This window comes from Nerophis ophidion, linkage group LG04 (genome assembly GCF_033978795.1).
Source record: "Nerophis ophidion isolate RoL-2023_Sa linkage group LG04, RoL_Noph_v1.0, whole genome shotgun sequence".
Taxonomy (NCBI): domain Eukaryota; kingdom Metazoa; phylum Chordata; class Actinopteri; order Syngnathiformes; family Syngnathidae; genus Nerophis; species Nerophis ophidion.
The window spans coordinates 17826837-17848265 of record NC_084614.1 but is presented as its reverse complement, the minus strand read 5'-3'; the positions used below and the strand labels follow the sequence as shown (position 1 = coordinate 17848265).

The following is a 21429-nucleotide window of genomic DNA, read 5'->3' as shown; positions in this document are numbered from 1 at the left end:
CCGTGAATTGATTAACCTGCACCCCGACTTAAAGAAGTTGAAAAGCTTGCTCGGGTGTTACTATTTAGTGGTCAATTGTGCGGAGAATATGTACTGCACTGTGGAATATATATATATATATATATATATATATATATATATATATATATATATATATATATATATATATATATATATATATATATATATATATAAACATTACGTAACGCTTGTTTCAAGAAATGACTGTCGGCCATCTGGTGTGTGTACGTGGAACTGCACCTTTGAAGACCGGCAGAACTGCACCTTTGAAGACCGGCAGCCGTGGAAAATAAACGTTTGTTTCACCCCCCCTAAATAGTGTAGTTTAGGAGGGAAACATCACTTAACTTCTTAAAAAGCATCGTCGACTGGGTTTTTCGGTTATTTTTGAACCAGCGTAACCGGAAGTTGACGCTGTGGCGCAGCTGAGTGCGAAAGTGAAAGCACTAATCGTGTTGGGGAAAACCAAAGAGCTCACTCACTATTACCGGGACACGAGTGGAGCGATCATGACCTGCCTTTGGTCTCTTTGGAGTCTTTCTTTGCTTACTTTTGCTTGCTTCGGTCGAGGTATGTGTTTGGTTTGCTCAATACTAATCGCCTAAGCATAAGAACTGTTGCTTTCCGTTTATTTGTCTGCAAAACATTTACAATTGTCTTCGCAGATTTGCAGTGAAACACACGCCAAATTACGCTTATATAATATCACTTTTTTTAATCCTGTTTTGACGTGATCGCACACTCGCTTTTAATGCCGTGAAAACTGCAAATTTTGCTTTGCATGTTCCTGAATGGAGTGGCGCGCCCCCGTGTGGCTCAGGGAAGCATCGCAATCGAAATGTTTTGATCGATTAATTGATTGATTGATTGATTGATTGATTGATTTCAAATCAATCGATCTAAACATGAAAGTCTCAATTCAATGATTTGAAACTCTCATTAGTAGATTGCACAGTTCAGTACATATTCCGTACAATTGAACACTAAATGGTAACACCCGAATAAGTTTTTCAACTTGTTTAGGTCGGGGTCCACGTTAATCAATTCATTGAAACAACCTGGATGCAAACCTGGGCAAATTAAGGCCAAGGGGCCACATGCGTCCCGTTAAGCTTTTCAACCTGGCCCACCGGACATTCCCAAATATTTTTTTTTAGATCTTTAAGACGGAAAGTGTAGCTGCCATTATGATGTGCAGTGATGTTTTCTAATGACCGGAAGTCTTGAACTATACAAAGTATTTCAATGGTTAGAATCTGTGCTTTTGCTTGATATACTCGTTACTATGGTCATCTAATTAGTTACTATGGTCATTTAAGGAGGCACCAAGCAGTGTGAGTGGGGAGTGTTTCCACAGAGTGGTTCCAGAGCCTGAAATGTGGCTGTCAGGGACAGACGCGGAAGGAGATTTTTACATTAAAGTTCTAAAGCTTAGTGATGTATCACATGTATCAGATAGTAGGTGTTTGTTTTTTCGGTGCAGTGGAAGAGTGTCCGTGCGCAACCCGGGGGTCCCTGGTTCAATCCCTACGTAGTACCAACCTCGTCACGTCCATTGTAAATGGGTTATACTTGTAAAGCGCTTTTCTACCTTCAAGGTACTCAAAGCGCTTTGACACTACTTCCGCATTCACCCATTCACACACTGATGGAGGGAGCTGCCATGCAAGACACTTCACCCTTGCTCCTGATGGGTGCTGGTTAGCGCCTTGCATGGCAGCTCCCTCCAACAGTGTGTGAATGTGTGTGTGAATGGGTGAATGTGGAAGTAGTGTCAAAGCGCTTTGAGTACCTTGAAGGTAGAAAAGCGCTATACAAGTACAACCCATAAGTTCATATTTTGCTGTGTTTTTTGCATTTTTATTGATTGTAAAATATGTGGATGGAGGGGGGGTGTGACGTTCATATGTTGTCAATATTCAGTGTTTTACCCTCCATAGTTAATAATGTAAATCCCACATTTGTTTATTTTCATGTACATTCTGGGTGTCTCATTCAGTAAAAAAAATTTGAAATACTATTCCGTTTTTATGGCGGTCTGTAATAACGTTTTTAGGACTCAATCAGACATTATTGAGAGGTTTTGTATTAGTGTTTCTAAAAATAATACCGGCCCCCCAGACACATTTTTTTCTCTAAATTTGGCACCCCGGGTCAAAATAATTGACCTGGGGCCTCATTTATCGGGCAAAAAGTGGGTCGGCAGGGGTTAAATGTGCGTAAGTAACTTTCCCCGAAAACGTTGGTATTTCTAGAAAAAAAAAATATATACGTAAAATGTTTTTTCGACCGTGTGTAGAGCTCGCACAAAGTTTTTCCAGACACGCTAGAAGGTAGAAAAGCGCTATACAAGTACAACCCATAAGTTCATATTTTGCTGTGTTTGTTGCATTTTTATTGATTGTAAAATATGTGGATGGAGGGGGGGTGTGACGTTCATATGTTGTCAATATTCAGTGTTTTACCCTCCATAGTTAATAATGTAAATCCCACATTTGTTTATTTTCATGTACATTCTGGGTGTCTCATTCAGTAAAAAAAATTTGAAATACTATTCCGTTTTTATGGCGGTCTGTAATAACGTTTTTAGGACTCAATCAGACATTATTGAGAGGTTTTGTATTAGTGTTTCTAAAAATAATACCGGCCCCCCAGACACATTTTTTTCTCTAAATTTGGCACCCCGGGTCAAAATAATTGACCTGGGGCCTCATTTATCGGGCAAAAAGTGGGTCGGCAGGGGTTAAATGTGCGTAAGTAACTTTCCCCGAAAACGTTGGTATTTCTAGAAAAAAAAAATATATACGTAAAATGTTTTTTCGACCGTGTGTAGAGCTCGCACAAAGTTTTTCCAGACACGCTAGAAGGTAGAAAAGCGCTATACAAGTACAACCCATAAGTTCATATTTTGCTGTGTTTGTTGCATTTTTATTGATTGTAAAATATGTGGATGGAGGGGGGGTGTGACGTTCATATTTTGTCAATATTCAGTGTTTTACCCTCCATAGTTAATAATGTAAATCCCACATTTGTTTATTTTCATGTACATTCTGGGTGTCTCATTCAGTAAAAAAAATTTGAAATACTATTCCGTTTTTATGGCGGTCTGTAATAATGTTTTTAGGACTCAATCAGACATTATTGAGAGGTTTTGTATTAGTGTTTCTAAAAATAATACCGGCCCCCCAGACACATTTTTTTCTCTAAATTTGGCACCCCGGGTCAAAATAATTGACCTGGGGCCTCATTTATCGGGCAAAAAGTGGGTCGGCAGGGGTTAAATGTGCGTAAGTAACTTTCCCCGAAAACGTTGGTATTTCTAGAAAAAAAAAATATATACGTAAAATGTTTTTTCGACCGTGTGTAGAGCTCGCACAAAGTTTTTCCAGACACGCTAGAAGGTAGAAAAGCGCTATACAAGTACAACCCATAAGTTCATATTTTGCTGTGTTTGTTGCATTTTTATTGATTGTAAAATATGTGGATGGAGGGGGGGTGTGACGTTCATATTTTGTCAATATTCAGTGTTTTACCCTCCATAGTTAATAATGTAAATCCCACATTTGTTTATTTTCATGTACATTCTGGGTGTCTCATTCAGTAAAAAAAATTTGAAATACTATTCCGTTTTTATGGCGGTCTGTAATAATGTTTTTAGGACTCAATCAGACATTATTGAGAGGTTTTGTATTAGTGTTTCTAAAAATAATACCGGCCCCCCAGACACATTTTTTTCTCTAAATTTGGCACCCCGGGTCAAAATAATTGACCTGGGGCCTCATTTATCGGGCAAAAAGTGGGTCGGCAGGGGTTAAATGTGCGTAAGTAACTTTCCCCGAAAACGTTGGTATTTCTAGAAAAAAAAAATATATACGTAAAATGTTTTTTCGACCGTGTGTAGAGCTCGCACAAAGTTTTTCCAGACACGCTAGAAGGTAGAAAAGCGCTATACAAGTACAACCCATAAGTTCATATTTTGCTGTGTTTGTTGCATTTTTATTGATTGTAAAATATGTGGATGGAGGGGGGGTGTGACGTTCATATTTTGTCAATATTCAGTGTTTTACCCTCCATAGTTAATAATGTAAATCCCACATTTGTTTATTTTCATGTACATTCTGGGTGTCTCATTCAGTAAAAAAAATTTGAAATACCATTCCGTTTTTATGGCGGTCTGTAATAACGTTTTTAGGACTCAATCAGACATTATTGAGAGGTTTTGTATTAGTGTTTCTAAAAATAATACCGGCCCCCAGACACGTTTTTTTCTCTAAATTTGGCCCTTGAGTCAAAATAATTGACCTGGGGCCTCATTTATCGGGCAAAAAGTGGGTCGGCGGGGTCAAATGTGCGTAAGTAACTTTCCCCGAAAACGTTGGAATTTCGAGAAAAAAAATATATATACGTAAAATGTTTTTTCGACCGTGCGTAGAGCTCGCACAAAGTTTTTCCAGACACGCTAGGAGGTAGAAAAGCGCTATACAAGTACAACCCATAAGTTCATATTTTGCTGTGTTTGTTGCATTTTTATTGATTTTAAAATATGTTGATGGAGGGGGGGTGTGACGTTCATATGTTGTCAATATTCAGTGTTTTACCCTCCATAGTTAATAATGTAAATCCCACATTTGTTTATTTTCATGTACATTCTGGGTGTCTCATTCAGTAAAAAAAATTTGAAATACCATTCCGTTTTTATGGCGGTCTGTAATAACGTTTTTAGGACTCAATCAGACATTATTGAGAGGTTTTGTATTAGTGTTTCTAAAAATAATACCGGCCCCCAGACACGTTTTTTTCTCTAAATTTGGCCCTTGAGTCAAAATAATTGACCTGGGGCCTCATTTATCGGGCAAAAAGTGGGTCGGCGGGGTCAAATGTGCGTAAGTAACTTTCCCCGAAAACGTTGGAATTTCGAGAAAAAAAATATATATACGTAAAATGTTTTTTCGACCGTGCGTAGAGCTCGCACAAAGTTTTTCCAGACACGCTAGGAGGTAGAAAAGCGCTATACAAGTACAACCCATAAGTTCATATTTTGCTGTGTTTGTTGCATTTTTATTGATTTTAAAATATGTTGATGGAGGGGGGGTGTGACGTTCATATGTTGTCAATATTCAGTGTTTTACCCTACATAGTTAATAATGTAAATCCCACATTTGTTTATTTTCATGTACATTCTGGGTGTCTCATTCAGTAAAAAAAAATTTGAAATACCATTCTGTTTTTATGGCGGTCTGTAATAACGTTTTTAGGACTCAATCAGACATTATTGAGAGGTTTTGTATTAGTGTTTCTAAAAATAATACCGGCCCCCAGACACATTTTTTTCTCTAAATTTGGCACCCCGGGTCAAAATAATTGACCTGGGGCCTCATTTATCGGGCAAAAAGTGGGTCGGCAGGGGTTAAATGTGCGTAAGTAACTTTCCCCGAAAATATATACGTAAATTGTTGTGTACCCTACGCACTTTTTCGACCGTGCGTAGAGCTCGCACAAAGTTTTTCCAGACACACTAGAAGGCGTCAACAAGAAATAAAGCTCATACATATGAAAATCACATAAGCACTAAAATTAGACATGTCCGATAATTGCTTTTTTGACGATATTCAGATATTTTCCAACTCTTAATTACCGATACCGATATATACAGTCATGAAATTAACACATCATTATGCCTAATTTTGTTATGATACATTAAACAATGTAACAAGGTTGTAGGAGCCTAAATACTGTTTAAGTTCATTTACATTTTATGGAAGATGCTTTATGTTTATTCAGACAAAAGGGGACTATATACTTTATTTGCATGATAAGAAAATGTATACATTGAATGCTTAGAGTAATTATATAAAGCTCACTTTAATTGTAATTATTACATTTGTCAAAATGATTTGACGACGTAACTGTTTTAAGTGCATAAATGGCGGAAGGATCTTTGTGGAAAGCGGGGTTTTTGGACGCATGGTGTTATGGGTAATTGGTGTCAGGTGCGGTGGAATCGAGCCACACAGTTTTTTTGACCTCACTCATACTTATTCTCATTCACACTTTTTCTAACTCGTACTGCAACAAACTCTCTTTATTTTGTCATTCATTTGTTCCCACATCGTGACTGTTTTATGTTTTGAATTACTGATATCAGAAGTAAACTATACAAATGAAGAAGAAAGTCTGGAGTTTGTTTTGTTGTTGCCGCAGCAAGCGGAGTGAATGTGATAGTAGAGGAGCGTCAAGCTTAAGACTACTTTAGGAATCTACAAAGGTTTTCCAAAATAAATCAACTCAAGTTATGGGAAAAAAATTCCAACAATGCCATATTTATTATTGAAGTCACAAAGTGCATTATTTTTTTTTAACTTGCTTCAAAACAGCAGCTTGGAATTTTAGGACATGCTCTCCCTGAGAGAGCATGAGGAGGTTGATGTGGGGGTGGGGTGTGTATTGTAGCGTCCCGGAAGAGTTAGTGCTGCAAGGGGTTCTGGGTATTTGTTCTGTTGTGTTATGGTGCGGATGTTCTCCCGAAATGTGTTTGTCATTCTTGTTTGGTGTGGGTTCACAGTGTGGCGCATATTTGTAACCGTGTTAAAGTTGTTTAGACGGCCGCCCTCACTGTGACCTGTATGGCTGTTGACCAAGTATGCTATGCATTCACTTGTGTGTGTAAAAAGACGTAAATATTATGTGATTTGGCCGGCACGGTTTATTGGCGCTCTGTACTTCTCCCTACGTCCGTGTACACAGCGGCGTTTCAAAAAGTCATAAATGTAACTTTTTGAAACCGATACCGATCATTTCACTTCATTAAATATTCACACGCAGTGTGACTGTTCAAACTGTATGTAATGTTACACTGGCCAAAATCATTAAATTTACATGTTGAATAAAACCTCCACCTTGTTGTTAATGAATATCTAAGCATACCATTATTCTGTGTTTTTGGTCCTTATGGTGGTACTTGGTGAAAATAGTTGGAAAACCACTGAAAAGTGAAGTTTCGGCAGACATATGGGGTGAATGCTACGACACCCCTACAGGGACATGGATGGTTCGCGAAATCTCGCAAAAAAAGTGTTTTGCCTATGTCAGTGAACCGGAAGTAAAACAGACACTAAAATAGGACTCAATAAACTTGTCCCACGGATGATGCTAAATCAGCAATTATCTCTATGGGCTTTTGAATGGTGTTGCTAAAGCAGACTAAAACTGTTACAAATTACATGTTGGCTCACCGCTGAATAAAAGTTTAGCCGATACAAAGTGTAATTGTATCCATGAAACATCAGGCAGTCTAAGTAGTGGTAGTCTCCTCCATCGCTTTGTCAGTTTTACTTCCGGCTCACTGACATAGGCAAAAAACCTTTTGCGAGGATTTCGCTAAAGGTTTTTTCCTGAAATCCAAACTGAAAGGCTTTCAGTTCACACGCTGGCCAGATAACATAAAATATGAGCAAAAGGAACTAATGAAGCTAGCATGATAACAGTGCTTTGCTAACAATAGCATGTTGACATTTAGGATTAGTGAAATACCAAAATATATGACGCTGAGGTGCATACTTATAAAAAACAATACCAATAATTTTAGCTAAAATAATATGTTGTGTACCTAAATATATTACTCTGTAATGTATAGCTTAAATTTTAGCATGGTAGAGTTAGCATTCATAAAATACCAAAATATGACTATAGTTAAAGATTGTCACACCCATGTGGCGAAATTATTCTCTGCATTTGACCCATCCCCCTTGATTCACCCCCCGGGAGGTGAGGGGAGCAGTGAGCAGTAACGGTGGATTGCGTATACCTATTAAATTAACTAATACAGCTAGCCTACTAATGTTAGCATGCTAACAGGTAGCAATCCTCAAGTAACAAAATATTTGATGCTGAGGTGTATACCTGCAAAACTTACAAAACAAAGCTATGATGCTAATATTAGTATATTAAGTACCGTATTTCCTTGAATGTAAAACCTCTTCTCACTCCGGCGCTTACCAAAGGCATGCTGTAAAAGTAAGCATTCGCTAATTATTTTAAAACCCTCTTCTCACTCCGTCACTTACCAAAGGCATGCAGTAAAAATTTGAGTGTGACGTAAGCTTGGACCTTAAATCCTACTGAATAGCTCTTAATCTTCTTCCCTTTATGCGATTTCAAATTACCGGTATTGAAATCAGCCTCCTCCATTATGAAAATGATGACAGGGGAAGTGTCACTCGTGACATCACGAGTTTGACCAGGCGGTAATACTAAGCATGCGCTAATTATTTTGGGAAGCGAGTTTGACCCGGCAGTAATTCAAGGCAGGTGCATACTATATGCCAGGGGTTACCAACCTTTTTGAAACCAAGAGCTACTTCTTGCTTCTTGGATACTGATTAATGCGAAGGGCTACCAGTTTGATAGACAGTTTAAAAAAAATTTGCCAGAAATAGCCAATTTGCTCAATTTACTTTTAATAAATCTCTCTCTCTCTCTCTCTCTATATATATATATATATATATATATATATATATATATTTATATATATATATATATATATATTTATATATATATATATATATATATATATATATATAAAATGGGTATCTCTGTCTGTCATTCCGTCGTACATTTCTTTTCCTTTTACGGAAGATTTTTTGTAGAGAATAAATGATGAAAAAAACACTTAATTAAACGGTTTAAAAAAGGAGAAAACACGAAAAAAATGAAAATTTTATTTTGAAATATGAAACATCTTCAATTTCGACTCATTAAAATTCAAAATTCAATGGAAAAAAATTAGGAGAAAAACTAGCTAATTTGAATCTTTTTGAAAAAATAAAAATAATAATTTATGGAACATCATTAGTAATTTTTCCTGATTAAGATTAATTTTAGAATTTTGATGACATTTTTTAATAGGTTAAAATCCAATCTGCACTTTGTTAGAATACAGTGCCCTCCATAATTATTGGCACCCCTGGTTGAGATGTGTTAAAAGCCTTAAAATAAATTCAGTGTTTATTGCAGAAGAATACTGTCACACTGAAAATTGTAGGAAAATGTAGCCTTCAACTCAAATGAATTGTAAGAAAATAAAAAAATCCCTGACTAAAAAATAATTATTTTTCATTAAATCACCTGTTCCACAATTATTGGCACCCTTAACAATTCCCAGGAAATAAATATAATTGAAGCATTTCTGTCATTTCTACAGTAGTTTACAAAGTTTACCAGAGTACGTAGGAACATTTAATTAGTAATTCATCACTTCCTGTTTCCCTGGGGTATAAATATGACGTGACACCGAGGCCATTTCTCTTATCCACTCTTAAACATGGGAAAGACAAAGGAACACAGCATACAAGTGAGGCAGATGTGCGTCGACCTTCACAGGTCAGGCAGAGGCTACAAGAAGATTGCCACTCAACTGCAGCTGCCCATATCCACTGTGAGAGGAATAATTAAGAAGTTCAAAACAACTGGAACAGTGGTAAATAAGCCTGGACGAGGACCCAAGTTTATTTTGCCACCACGCACAGTGAGGAGGATGGTAAGCGAAATCAAAAGATCTCCAAAGCTCACTGTTACAGAATTACAACAAATGGTAGCATCCTGGGGTCACAAAGTCTCCAAATCAACCATCAGGCGCTGTCTACACGCCAACAAGCTGTTTGGGAGGCATGCACGGAGAAAACCTTTCCTCACTCACAATCATAAACGCAAGCGTCTGGAGTTCGCCAAACGGTATTGGGGCTTCAACTGGGACCGTGTGCTTTGGTCAGATGAGACCAAGATTGAGCTTTTTGGCAACAAACACTCTAAGTGGGTCTGGCGTACCACGAAAGATGCGCATGCTGAAAAGCACCTCATACCCACTGTGAAGTATGGGGGTGGGTCAGTGATGCTGTGGGGCTGTTTCACTTCCAAAGGCCCTGGGAACCTTGTTAGGGTGCATGGCATCATGAATGCTTTGAAATACCAGGACATTTTAAATCAAAATCTGTTGCCCTCTGCCCGAAAGCTGAAGCTGGGTCGTCACTGGGTCTTTCAGCAAGACAATGACCCTAAACATATGGCCAAATCTACACAGAAATGGTTCACCAGACACAAAATCAAGCTCCTCCCATGGCCATCTCAGTCCCCTGACCTCAACCCCATTGAGAACCTGTGGGGTGAGCTGAAAAGGAGAGTACAGAGGAGAGGACCCAGGTCTCTGGATGATTTAGAGAGATTCTGCAAAGAGGAATGGCTGAAAATCCCTCTTTCTGTCTTTGCCCATCTTGTGAAACATTATAGGAGAAGATTAGGTGCTGTTTTGTTGGCAAAAGGGGGTTGTACAAAATATTAACACCAGGGGTGCTAATAATTGTGACACACATTATTTGATGTCAAATAATTATTTCTTTATGTGGGATTTTTTCCCCACTGAATAAATGCACTTGTATTGAAGGTTGGATTTTTCTCTTTTTTTCCATTAAGGTCCCATATTATTTAGAAAAAAAATAAAATAATTGGAAGCTAAAAAACACATCTCAACCAGGGGTGCCAATAATTATGGAGGGCACTGTATATAACAAATTGGACCAAGCTATATTTCTAACAAAGACAAATCATTATTTTTTCTAGATTTCCCAGAACAAAAATTTTAAAAGAAATTCAAAAGACTTTGAAATAAGATTTAAATTTGATTCTACAGATTTTCTAGATTTGCCAGACTATTTTTTTTTTTATTTTAATCATAATAAGTTTGAAGAAATATTTCACAAATATTCTTCGTTGAAAAAAGAGAATCTAAAATGAAGAATTAAATTAAAATGTATTCATTATTCTTTACAATAAAAAAAAATACTTGAACATTGATTTAAATTGTCAAGAAAGAAGAGGAAGGAATTTAAAAGGTAAAAAGGTATATGTGTTTAAAAATCCTAAAATCATTTTTAAGGATATATTTTTTCTCTAAAATTGTCTTTCTGAAAGTTATAAGAAGCAAAGTAAAAAAATAAATACATTTATTTAAACAAGTGAAGACCAAGTCTTTAAAATATTTTCTGGGATTTTCAAATTATATTTGAGTTTTGTCTCTCTTAGAATTAAAAATGTCGAGCAAAGCGAGACCAGCTTGCTAGTAAATAAATAAAATGTAAAAAAAATAGAGGCAGCTCACTGGTAAGTGCTGCTATTTGAGCTATTTTTAGAACAGGCCAGCGGGCGACTCATCTGGTCCTTACGGGCTACCTGGTGCCCGCGGGCACCGCGTTGGTGACCCCTGCTATATGCCCTGCGGCAATTCAAGGAAATACGGTATATGGGGCGGTATAGCTCAGTTGGTTGAGTGGCCGTGCCAGCAACTTGAGGGTTCCAGGTTCGATCCCTGCTGTTGTGTCCTTGGGCAAGACACTTTACCCACCTGCTCCCAGTGCCCACTCACACTGGTTTAAATGTATCTCAGATATGAGGTTTCACTATTTAAAAATGCTTTGAGTCACTAAAGCAGGGGTGTCAAATGTGCGGCCCGCGGGCCGGATCAGGCCCACAAACATGTTGAGTTTGTAAACTATAAAAATTAGCTGACATTTTTTAATAAAATAAAATGCTGTTCTACATGTGTCCACTGGATGTCGCAATAGCACATCTTTGAATTCCCTGACTTCAGAGAGGGCGGAGCTATGTGCTCTGTGTCAACACTTCTGTGTCTAGACACTACGTACTGTACTTATTACATTTATACCCAAATGTTTTTGATTGTCTGTACATGTTTTGTTGTACTTATAACTGGGAGGCATATTTGACTGATGAACATAATCGCATCATTTCTTCAGTAAGTGTAAATGACCACATATACTAATAACCGCAGTATGTCGGTGTAAAAAAATGCAACATGATTTTTACATTTTCAAACAAAGAAAACAATCTGAAGTTGTCTTTATTTTTAAATTATCATGCCGTGATTTTACCAGTCCGGCCCACTTGGGAATAGATTTTCCTCCATGTGGCCTCTGAGCTAAAATTAGTTTGACACCCCTGCACTGGAGAAAAGCGCTATACTTTGTAATAAAAGTCTCAATGTTGACGTTCCAGAAGCCTGCAGCAGCCACTGTCCTGTGCTGGAATGCTGGTTGGTGCCAGACAAAGCTCGAGCTGGAGCTTCCAACAACCAAGAAAAGGTCCTGCTCGACGTGAGGACAGACGGCCATCATGCGGCCAACCAGGACGCTCCACCTGACGGCATCAAGAAAATCTACTCCGTCGGCGGTCCGTGACTTTGTTTCCCCCCCCATTGCCTTCACTGATCACCGCCTGACTTTGTCTTTTGTCTTTTCCGCGGTGCTCAGATCCGGCCGCGACCCTCTGTCACCGCTCGCTCTGCCCGCTCAGCGGCTCCGCCCACAAGCCCGTGTGTGAGCTCAGCTCCTTTCTGCCGCACCCGTCCACCGTCAAATGGGCCGCCTCGCTCACGGAGCCCGCCTTCAGCCCCTTGTACCTGCAAGCCGACTGGATGGCCGCCTCTATCCAGGGGCTGGACGCACAACGGGGCATATCCAATGTCCTGCGTGCCACCACGGGTACCAGCGACCTGGACGGTAATATCTGCTGCGGTCTGTCAGGGTCATAAACTGTGCAGGTGTTTGCTAGTTTTACAAACCCCGTTTCCATATGAGTTGGGAAATTGTGTTAGATGTAAATATAAACGTACGACAATGATTTGCAAATCCTTTTCAACCCATATTCAGTTGAATGCACTACAAAAACAAGATATTTGATTTTCAAACTCATAAACTTTTTTTTTTTTTTTTTTTGCAAATGATTAACCAAAAATTTCATGGCTGCAACACGTGCCAAAGTAGTTGGGAAAGGGCATGTTCACAAACTGTGTTACATCACCATTTCTTTCAACAACCCTCAATAAACATTTGGGAACTGAGGAAACTAATTGTTGAAGCTTTGAAAGTGGAATTCTTTCCCATTCTTTTTTTGTGTAGAGCTTCAGTCGTTCAACAGTCCGGGGTCTACGCTTCATAATACGCCACACATTTTCGATGGGAGACAGGTCTGGACTGCAGGCGGGCCAGGAAAGTACCCGCACTCTTTTACTACGAAGCCAGGCTGTTGTAACATGTGGCTTAGCATTGTTTTCCTGAACTAAGCAGGGGCGTCCATGAAAAAGACGGTGCTTAGATGGCAGCATATGTTGTTCCAAAACCTGTATGTACTTTTCAGCGTTAATGGTGCCTTCACAGATGTGTAAGTTACCCATGCCTTGGGCACTAATGCACCCCCATACCATCACAGATGCTGGCTTTTGAACTTTGTGTCGATAACAGTCTGGATGGTTCACTTCCTCTTTGGTCCGGATGACACGATGTCGAATATTTCCAAAAACAATTTGAAATGTGGACTCGTCAGACCACAGAACACTTTTCCACTTTGCATCAGTCCATCTTAGATGATCTCGGGCCCAGAGAAGCCGACGGCGTTTCTGGATGTTGTTGATAAATGGCTTTCACTTTGCATAGTACAGCTTTAACTTGCACTTACAGATGTAGCGACGAACTGTATTTAGTGACAGTGGTTTACTGAAGTGTTCCTTAGCCCATGTAGTGATATCCTTTAGAGATTGATGTCGGTTTTTGATACAGTGCCGTCTGAGGGATCGAAATTCACGGTCATTCAGTGTTGGTTTCCGGCCATGCCGCTTACGTGGAGTGATTTTTCTAGATTTTCTGAACCTTTTGATGATATTATGGACCGTAGATGTTGAAATCCTTAAATTTCAATGACACTTTGAGAAATGTTGTTCTTAAACTGTTTGACTATTTGCTCACACAGTTGTGGACAAAGGGGTGTACCTCGCCCCATCTTTCCTTGGGAAAGACTGAGCATTTTTATACCCAATCATGGCACCCGCCTGTTCCCAATTAGCCTGCACATCTGTGGGATGTTTGAAATAGTCAAACAGTTTAAGAACAACGTTTCTCAAAGTGCGCATTTGTAAGAAATTTAGGGATTTCAACATCTACGGTCCATAATATCATCAAAATGTTCAGAGAATCTGGAGAAATCACTCCACGTAAGCGGCATGGCCGGAAACTAACATTGAATGACCGGGACCTTCGATCCCTCGGACGGCACTGTATCAAAAACCAACATAAATCTCTAAAGGATATCGCCACATGGCCTCAGGAACACTTCAGAAAACCACTGTTACTAAAAACAGTTGATCGCTACATCTGCAAGTGCAAGTTAAAGCTCTACTATGCAAAGTGAAAGCCATTTATCAACAACATCCAAAAACGCCGCCGGCTTCTCTGGGTTCGAGATCATCTAAGATGGACTGATGCAAAGTGGAAAAGTGTTCTGTGGTCTGAAGAGTTCACATTTCAAATTGTTTTTGGAAATATTAGACATTGTGTCATCCGGACCAAAGAGGAAGTGAACCATCCAGACTGTTATCGACGCAAAGTGCAAAAGCCAGCATCTGTAATGGTATGGGGGTACATTAGTGCCCAAGGCATGGGTAACTTACACATCTGTGAAGGCACCGTTAATGCTGAAAGGTACATACAGGTTTTTAAACAACATACTGTATAAGCGCCGTCTCTTTCATTGACGCCCCTGCTTATTTCAGCAAGACAATGCCAAGCCACCCTCAGCACGTGTTACAATAGCGTGGCTTCGTAGTAAAAGAGTGCGGGTACTTTACTGGCCCGCCTGCAATCCAGACCTGTCTGCCATCGAAAATGTGTGGCGCATTATGAAGCGTAAAATACGACAGCGGAGACCTCGGCCTGTTGAACGACTGAAGCTCTACATAAAACAAGAATGGGAAAGAATTCCACTTTCAAAGCTTCAACAATTAGTTTCCTCAGTTCCCAAAAGTTTATTGAGTGTTGTTAAAAGAAAAGGTGATGTAACACAGTGGTGAACATGCCCTTTCCCAACTACTTCGGCACGTGTTGCAGCCATGAAATTCTAAGTTAATTATTATTTGCGGAAAAAAAAAATAAAGTTTATGAGTTTGAACATCAAATATTTTGTCTTCGTAGTGCATTCAACTGAATATGGGTTGAAAATGATTCGCAAATCATTGTAGTCTGTTTATATTTATATCTAACACAATTTCCCAACTCATGGAAGCAGGGTTTGTTTTAAAAAAAAAAAGCCTTCTAGACAAAAAATAACACCCACATAATTACCATTAAAAGCCGCTTATTTCCTAAAACTAACTTACTTCCACAAACAAATCTCCTGTCCAAAGGCAAAACCTAGTAACTCACTTCTAGCTGATTGTGACAAAACAAAGGAAAACCAATCTATCTTGATGCTGTCTTACAAAGATCTACAAAGTCATCAAACGTATAGATGTTTTCTTGAGCTTTCATTTTCTTGCCGATTGAGCCATGGATTTAATCTGCTATCATGAACGTGTGCCCTTTCTCCAGATATTTTATCACAATCTCGGGTGGGCCCCATCCTGCGTTTGCACATTGGGCAAGAGCCGTGTACAGCGTCCAGTTTTTATTTTGACCTCCACAGTTATCTGCCCAAAAGAGTATGCGAGGGGAAGAATCAAGAACAATACATTTAATGAAGGTGCTTGCAACGTCCTGGGCCAATCTTTCAAATACCCCCTCGTGCCATAATATCACATCATCAGGTTGACCGTCGGCCCCCATTCGTGCAAACGTCTCATTAAAGACAATAAGGCGACTGACAAAGAAGCTCCGATTGGTCCCTTGAGATACTAGGTTCTTCTGTTGTATCTACGCGGTTATGTGGTAGTTGCTAGGTCCTGCCATACGCGTAACAGCTTACTTACAGAACAAATTACAATATCGCATACACTAATGTAAAGCATATCACCTAGGAACTCCAAAATTATTATCAGCTCAGTTTTGACCAAAATTGAGTTACTGGCTTTTGCCTTTGGACGGGAGAAATTAGGGCCACAAAAAGCCCAGTCAGTCGTTTTATCCCGCGCTTTTTTTTAACGCGATCGCCTCCTTGTCTCCCTCCTTAGTGGTCCTCAGCGTGACCACCACAACGGTCGCAGTGAAGGCGGGACTCGGCGAGCAGGTGCTGCTGGACTGCCAGTTCTGGGCCGACCGCGCTTCGCCACTGTCCGGTTTTGCCATCGAGTGGCGCCGGCAGTTCAGAGGCAGCGGCGAAATGATTCTGGCTTACGATGGCAAAGCCGACCGGCTGTCCGACACGCCGGAGGACGGCGCCATGGTAGACTTTGCCGGCCTGCACCGGAACGGGAATGCTTCTCTCATCATCCGGGAAACCAAAGTGCGCCACACGGGGACCTACATCTGCATGGTGTACCTGCCAAACCTCCTGGCCCAGGTGACCATGGAGCTGGAGATCTTAGGTGAGCCTTTTAGAGAGAGATCCTTACGTTTAAATCCCGTCCAAAACTGCCTTTTTTTCCTCTTCTGTTCAGAACCTCCGTCCTTGTCCATGCACCCCGCCTCGCTGCCCCTGATCGTTACCGGCCAGAGTTTAACGGTACACTGCGTAGCCTCTGGCTTTGCCCCCCATTCGCTGGAGCTTAGCTGGGAGTTCAAAAGCCCGGATGGAAAGACCCGATCGCTGGGACCCGTGCGCATAAGCGGCCACAGGCAGGCCTGGGACGGTACCTACAGCCAGGACACCCGCCTGGAGCTGGACACTTCCACGATGGACCTGGGCAGAGGGGGGGAGGTCACCTGTGTAGGAGAGCATCCCGGAGGAACACGGCGGGCCAGCGTGACCCTCAGAATCATCGGTAACGTATCGGACCTTAAAGCTGTGTAAAACGATGACTAGCATTTGAAGATTAACAATTTGTTTTATACAAGGGTATAAATTAGAGATGTCCGATAATAAATATCGGACTCCTGATATTATCGGCCGATAAATGCTTTAAAATGTATTATCGTAAATGATCGGCATCGTTTTTTTTAATTATCAGTATCGCTTTCAAAAAGTAAAATTAATGCCTTTTTAAGAGTTGGACAATAGCGGATATCCGCAAAAAAGCCATTATCGGACATCTCTAGTGTAAATGCAAACAATAGCAGCGCTGGACAGAGGACCAAGCTGTCCAATAACATCGGACTCCTGATATTATCGTCCGATAAATACTTTAAAATGTAATATCGGAAATTATCGGTATCTGTTTCAAAAAGTAAAATTAATGACTGTTTAAAACGCGATGAGGTAGCGACTTGTCCAGGGTGTACCCTGCCTTCCGCCCGATTGTAGCTGAGATAGGCGCCAGCGCCCCCCGCGACCCCAAAAGGGAATAAGCGGTAGAAAATGGATGGGTGGATGTTTAAAACGCCGCTGTGTACACGGACGTAGGGAGAAGTACAGAGCGCCAATAAACCTTAAAGGCACTGCCTTTGCGTGCATGATATCTGCTTTTCACACACAAAAGTGAATGCAAGGCATACTTGGTCAACAGCCATACAGGTCACACTGAGAGTGGCCGTACAAACAACTTTAACACTGTTACAAATATGCGCCACACTGTGAACCCACACCAAACAAGAAGGACAAACACATTTTCGGGAGAATATCCGCACCGTAGCACAACAGAACAAATACCCAGAAAAGGGAGAGCATGTCCCAAATTGCAAGCTGCGGTTTTGAGGCATGTTAAAAAAAAAATAATGCACTTTGTGACATCAATAATAAATATGGCAGTGCCATGTTGGCATTTTTTTTTTCCATAACTTGAGTTGATTTATTTTGGAAAACCTTGTTACATTGTTTAATGCATCCAGCGGGGCATCACAACAAAATTAGGCATAATAATGTGTTAATTCCACGACTGTATATATCGGTATCGGTAATTAAGAGTTGGACAATATCGGATATCGGCAAAAAAGCCATTATCGGACATCTCTAGTGTAAATGCAAACAATAGCAGCGCTGGACAGAGGACCAAGCTGTCCGATAATATTGGACTCCTGATATTATCCTCCAATAAGTACTTTAAAATGTAATATCGGAAATTATCGGTATAGGTTTTGAAATTATCAGTATCTGTTTCAAAAAGTAAAATTAATGACTTTTTAAAACGCCGTTATGTACACGGACGTAGGGAGAAGTACAGAGCGCCAATAAACCTTAAAGGCACTGCCTTTGCGTGCATGATATCGGCTTTTCACACACAAAAGTGAATGCAAGGCTTTCTTGGTCGACAGCCATACATGTCACACTGAGAGTGGCCGTACAACCAACTTTAACACTGTTACAAATATGTGCCACACTGTGAACCCACACCAAACAAGAAGGACAAACACATTTTCGGGAGAATATCCGCACCGTAGCACGACAGAACAAATACCCAGAAGCCCTTGCAGCACTAACTCTACTGGGACGCTACAATATATACACTAACCCCACCCACCTCAACCTCCTCATGCTCTCTCAGGGAGAGCATGTCCCAAATTCCAAGCTGCGGTTTTGAGGCATGTTAAAAAAAAATAATGCTTTTTCTGACTTCAATAATAAATATGGCAGTGCCATGTTGGCATTTTTTTTCCATAACTTGAGTTGATTTATTTTGGAAAACCTTGTTACATTGTTTAATGCATCCAGCGGGGCATCACAAACAAATTTGGCATAATAATGTGTTAATTCCACGACTGCATATATCGGTATCGGTAATTAAGAGTTGGACAATATCGGATATCCGCAAAAAAGCCATTATCGGACATCTCTAGTGTAAATGCAAACAATAGCAGCGCTGGACAGAGGACCAAGCTGTCTAAAGACCTAAAACGGTCGCCCTCTTCGCATGCTTTTGTCCTCCTGAGCAAAGATCGAAACTGAAAGTTAACTTGAGCGTACACACACACACACACACACACATTGGTCCACTTCTCCATTCGTCTAGTTTGTGGTGTCCCTTCCTCCGAAAGCGAAATGAGATAAAATGTGCGTAAATTTGCAAATCACAAAGCGAGAATTCATTGTGTTTATCTTCTCCGAGCCGAACCGAAGCCACAGTTGGCAAGTTCTGAGATGCGCCATTCTCATCAAAGATGGGAGAATATTCCTCGAACAGACTTTGGGGTGGACTATTAAAAAACTAGTATTTAAAATCTGCGATTAGCGGTGCCTTTACTTGTGCAAAGCTGGACAACCAGTTAACATCGAAGTGTCTTCCAAAAAGCGCACAAAATTGGTTTGTTCTTATATGTATTCTATGTATTTTAGTTGTTTACAAAAGGTAGACATGGTAGGCCACTAGGAGCGAGCAGCTACACAACAGCTAAGCACACAATTGAACAATATTGTCGTCTAAAACGGCACATTTGTCAATAAAAACAAGTATAAAGTAACCATAGTTGCGTATCACTAAGACATGCAAAGTCTCCGAGGCAGAAACGTATTGGAAAGCATCCAGTAACAAACGTGTCCGCATTGTTCCAACTTGGTGCGTCAAGATTTGAATGACAATTACCACTGCATTTTGAAGGCAGCATAAGTCCATTCCGGACCAACAGTAATAAAACGTCCGGTTGTTTTCTGTGCGACTAATTTCCCTTGAGCAAACATTTGATAACACAAGTTGATACAAGTAGGTTTGATTTGTGCTGATATACAGTGGGGCAAAAAAGTATTTAATCAGCCACCGATTGTGCAAGTTCTCCCACTTAAAATGATGACAGAGGTCTGTCATTTTCATCATAGGTACACTTCAACTGTGAGAGACAGAATGTGAAAAAAAAATCCAGGAATTCACATTGTAGGAATTTTAAAGAATTTATTTGTAAATTATGGTGGAAAATAAGTATTTGGTCAACCATTCAAAGCTCTCACTGATGGAAGGAGGTTTTGGCTCAAAATCGCACAATACATGGCCCCATTCATTCTTTCCTTAACACGGATCAATCGTCCTGTCCCCTTAGCAGAAAAACAGCCCCAAAGCATGATGTTTCCACCCCCATGCTTAACAGTAGGTCTGGTGTTCTTGGGATGCAACTCAGTATTCTTCTTCCTCCAAACACGACGAGTTGAGTTTATACCAAAATGGATACATGGATGATACAGCAGAGGATTGGGAGAATGTCATGTGGTCAGATGAAACCAAAATAGAACTTTTTGGTATAAACTCAACTCATTGTGTTTGGAGGAAGAAGAATACTGAGTTGCATCCCAAGAACACCAATACCTACTGGGAAGCATGGGGGTGGAAACATCATGCTTTGGGGCTGTTATTCTGCTAAGGGTACAGGACGATTGATCCGTGTTAAGGAAAGAATGAATGGGGCCATGTATCGTGAGATTTTGTGCCAAAACCTCCTTCCATCAGTGAGAGCTTTGAATGGTTGACCAAATACTTATTTTCCACCATAATGTACAAATAAATTCTTTAAAATTCCTACAATGTGAATTCCTGGATTTTTTTTCACATTCTGTCTCTCACAGTTGAAGTGTACCTGTGATGAAAATTAGGGACCTCTGTCATCTTTTTAAGTGGGAGAACTAGCACAATCGGTGGCTGACTAAATACTTTTTTGCCCCACTGTATGAATAGCCGTATCAACCAGTATTTGAGGCTTGTATAATAGCGGAAAATTTTATGATTGTACTTTGACCTTCCAGGCTTCAGCACGCCGTCCATCGAGGACTCCATGGCGATGGTGGGTGTGGCGCTGGTGCTCTACGGCCTCATCAAGTTTGTGTCTTGGACCTTCATCCCCTCAGGTGGTGCCCTCATAGATGATGAGTAACTTTTTTTTTTTCTGCTACACAATGTACAATCAACGTGTACTCTGCTGTATTTTATAGTTAGAACGTCTCTTATTTGTGCCCGTAGGCTCAAACGGGGCTGATGAAGCGGACAAGGTAAGGTAATTTCCTAAAAACAGCAAAATGTTTGCATTGCTCGGCTCATAAAGACACGTTTTTTAACTTTGTACAGAAAAAGAAATGAAGATGCAGCTAAAGGCCTGCCTTCCTTACAACACTGGAAAATCAACTCTTTTATTTTCTTTCTTATTTTTAATCCTCACTCTCTTTTTTACAACATTGTCAATTTGATGGAAGTGACTAAAACAGAAGGTTGTTTTTTTATTTTTTTGCCCACTGTTGAAAGAAATATTTTCGGGTTCTGTTCTGCAGCTTTTATTTCCGTCAGTAATTACTAAGGTGTTTCCCACAAAAGTGTATGACATTTGAGAATAAAGGCAACACAAAAAGAAATATGCATGGCCTACTGGTGCTTCCTGTCCCATGTTGTGCACATCAGTGTTCGACTTCACCCACGTACATATTCTCAGTTTGAAGTGGAATAGATTCTCATTAAGTATTATTAGTAAATAATATTCAGTAAGTTATTTTATTTGTTAATTAAGGATGTAGGTATTGTATGTCACTGTTTCAAAAACAATTGAGATAACTGTTTAAAAAAAAAATATATAT

At 40.0% G+C, this 21429-nt stretch overlaps 1 protein-coding gene across 3 annotated transcripts; it reads left to right on the top strand.

The window, feature by feature from the left end:
- Positions 1-296: 296 nt before the first annotated feature.
- tapbp.1 (TAP binding protein (tapasin), tandem duplicate 1) lies at positions 297-21210 on the top strand. Of its 3 annotated transcripts, none has more exons than XM_061897282.1 (8): positions 297-591; positions 12085-12258; positions 12339-12587; positions 16025-16378; positions 16451-16774; positions 20611-20712; positions 20797-20853; positions 20930-21210. In XM_061897282.1, the coding sequence occupies exons 1-7, from the start codon at positions 531-533 to the stop codon at positions 20838-20840; spliced, it is 1308 nt and encodes a 435-aa protein (XP_061753266.1). In that variant the 5' UTR covers positions 297-530; the 3' UTR covers positions 20841-20853; positions 20930-21210. The 3 variants fall into 3 exon arrangements, with proteins under 3 accessions (XP_061753266.1, XP_061753265.1, XP_061753267.1); XM_061897281.1 differs by having other exon boundaries at positions 20611-20730; positions 20825-20853; XM_061897283.1 differs by having other exon boundaries at positions 299-591; positions 20825-20853.
- Positions 21211-21429: the final 219 nt, after the last annotated feature.

Bases quoted from the DNA above. Each gene is read 5' to 3' on its own strand.
- tapbp.1 (XM_061897281.1), top strand. From the start codon at position 531: ATGACCTGCCTTTGGTCTCTTTGGAGTCTTTCTTTGCTTACTTTTGCT. The intron at 592-12,084 runs GTATGTGTTTGG...TTGACGTTCCAG, and splicing joins TTTTGCTTGCTTCGGTCGAG to AAGCCTGCAGCAGCCACTGT. The intron at 12,259-12,338 runs GTCCGTGACTTT...CGCGGTGCTCAG, and splicing joins GAAAATCTACTCCGTCGGCG to ATCCGGCCGCGACCCTCTGT.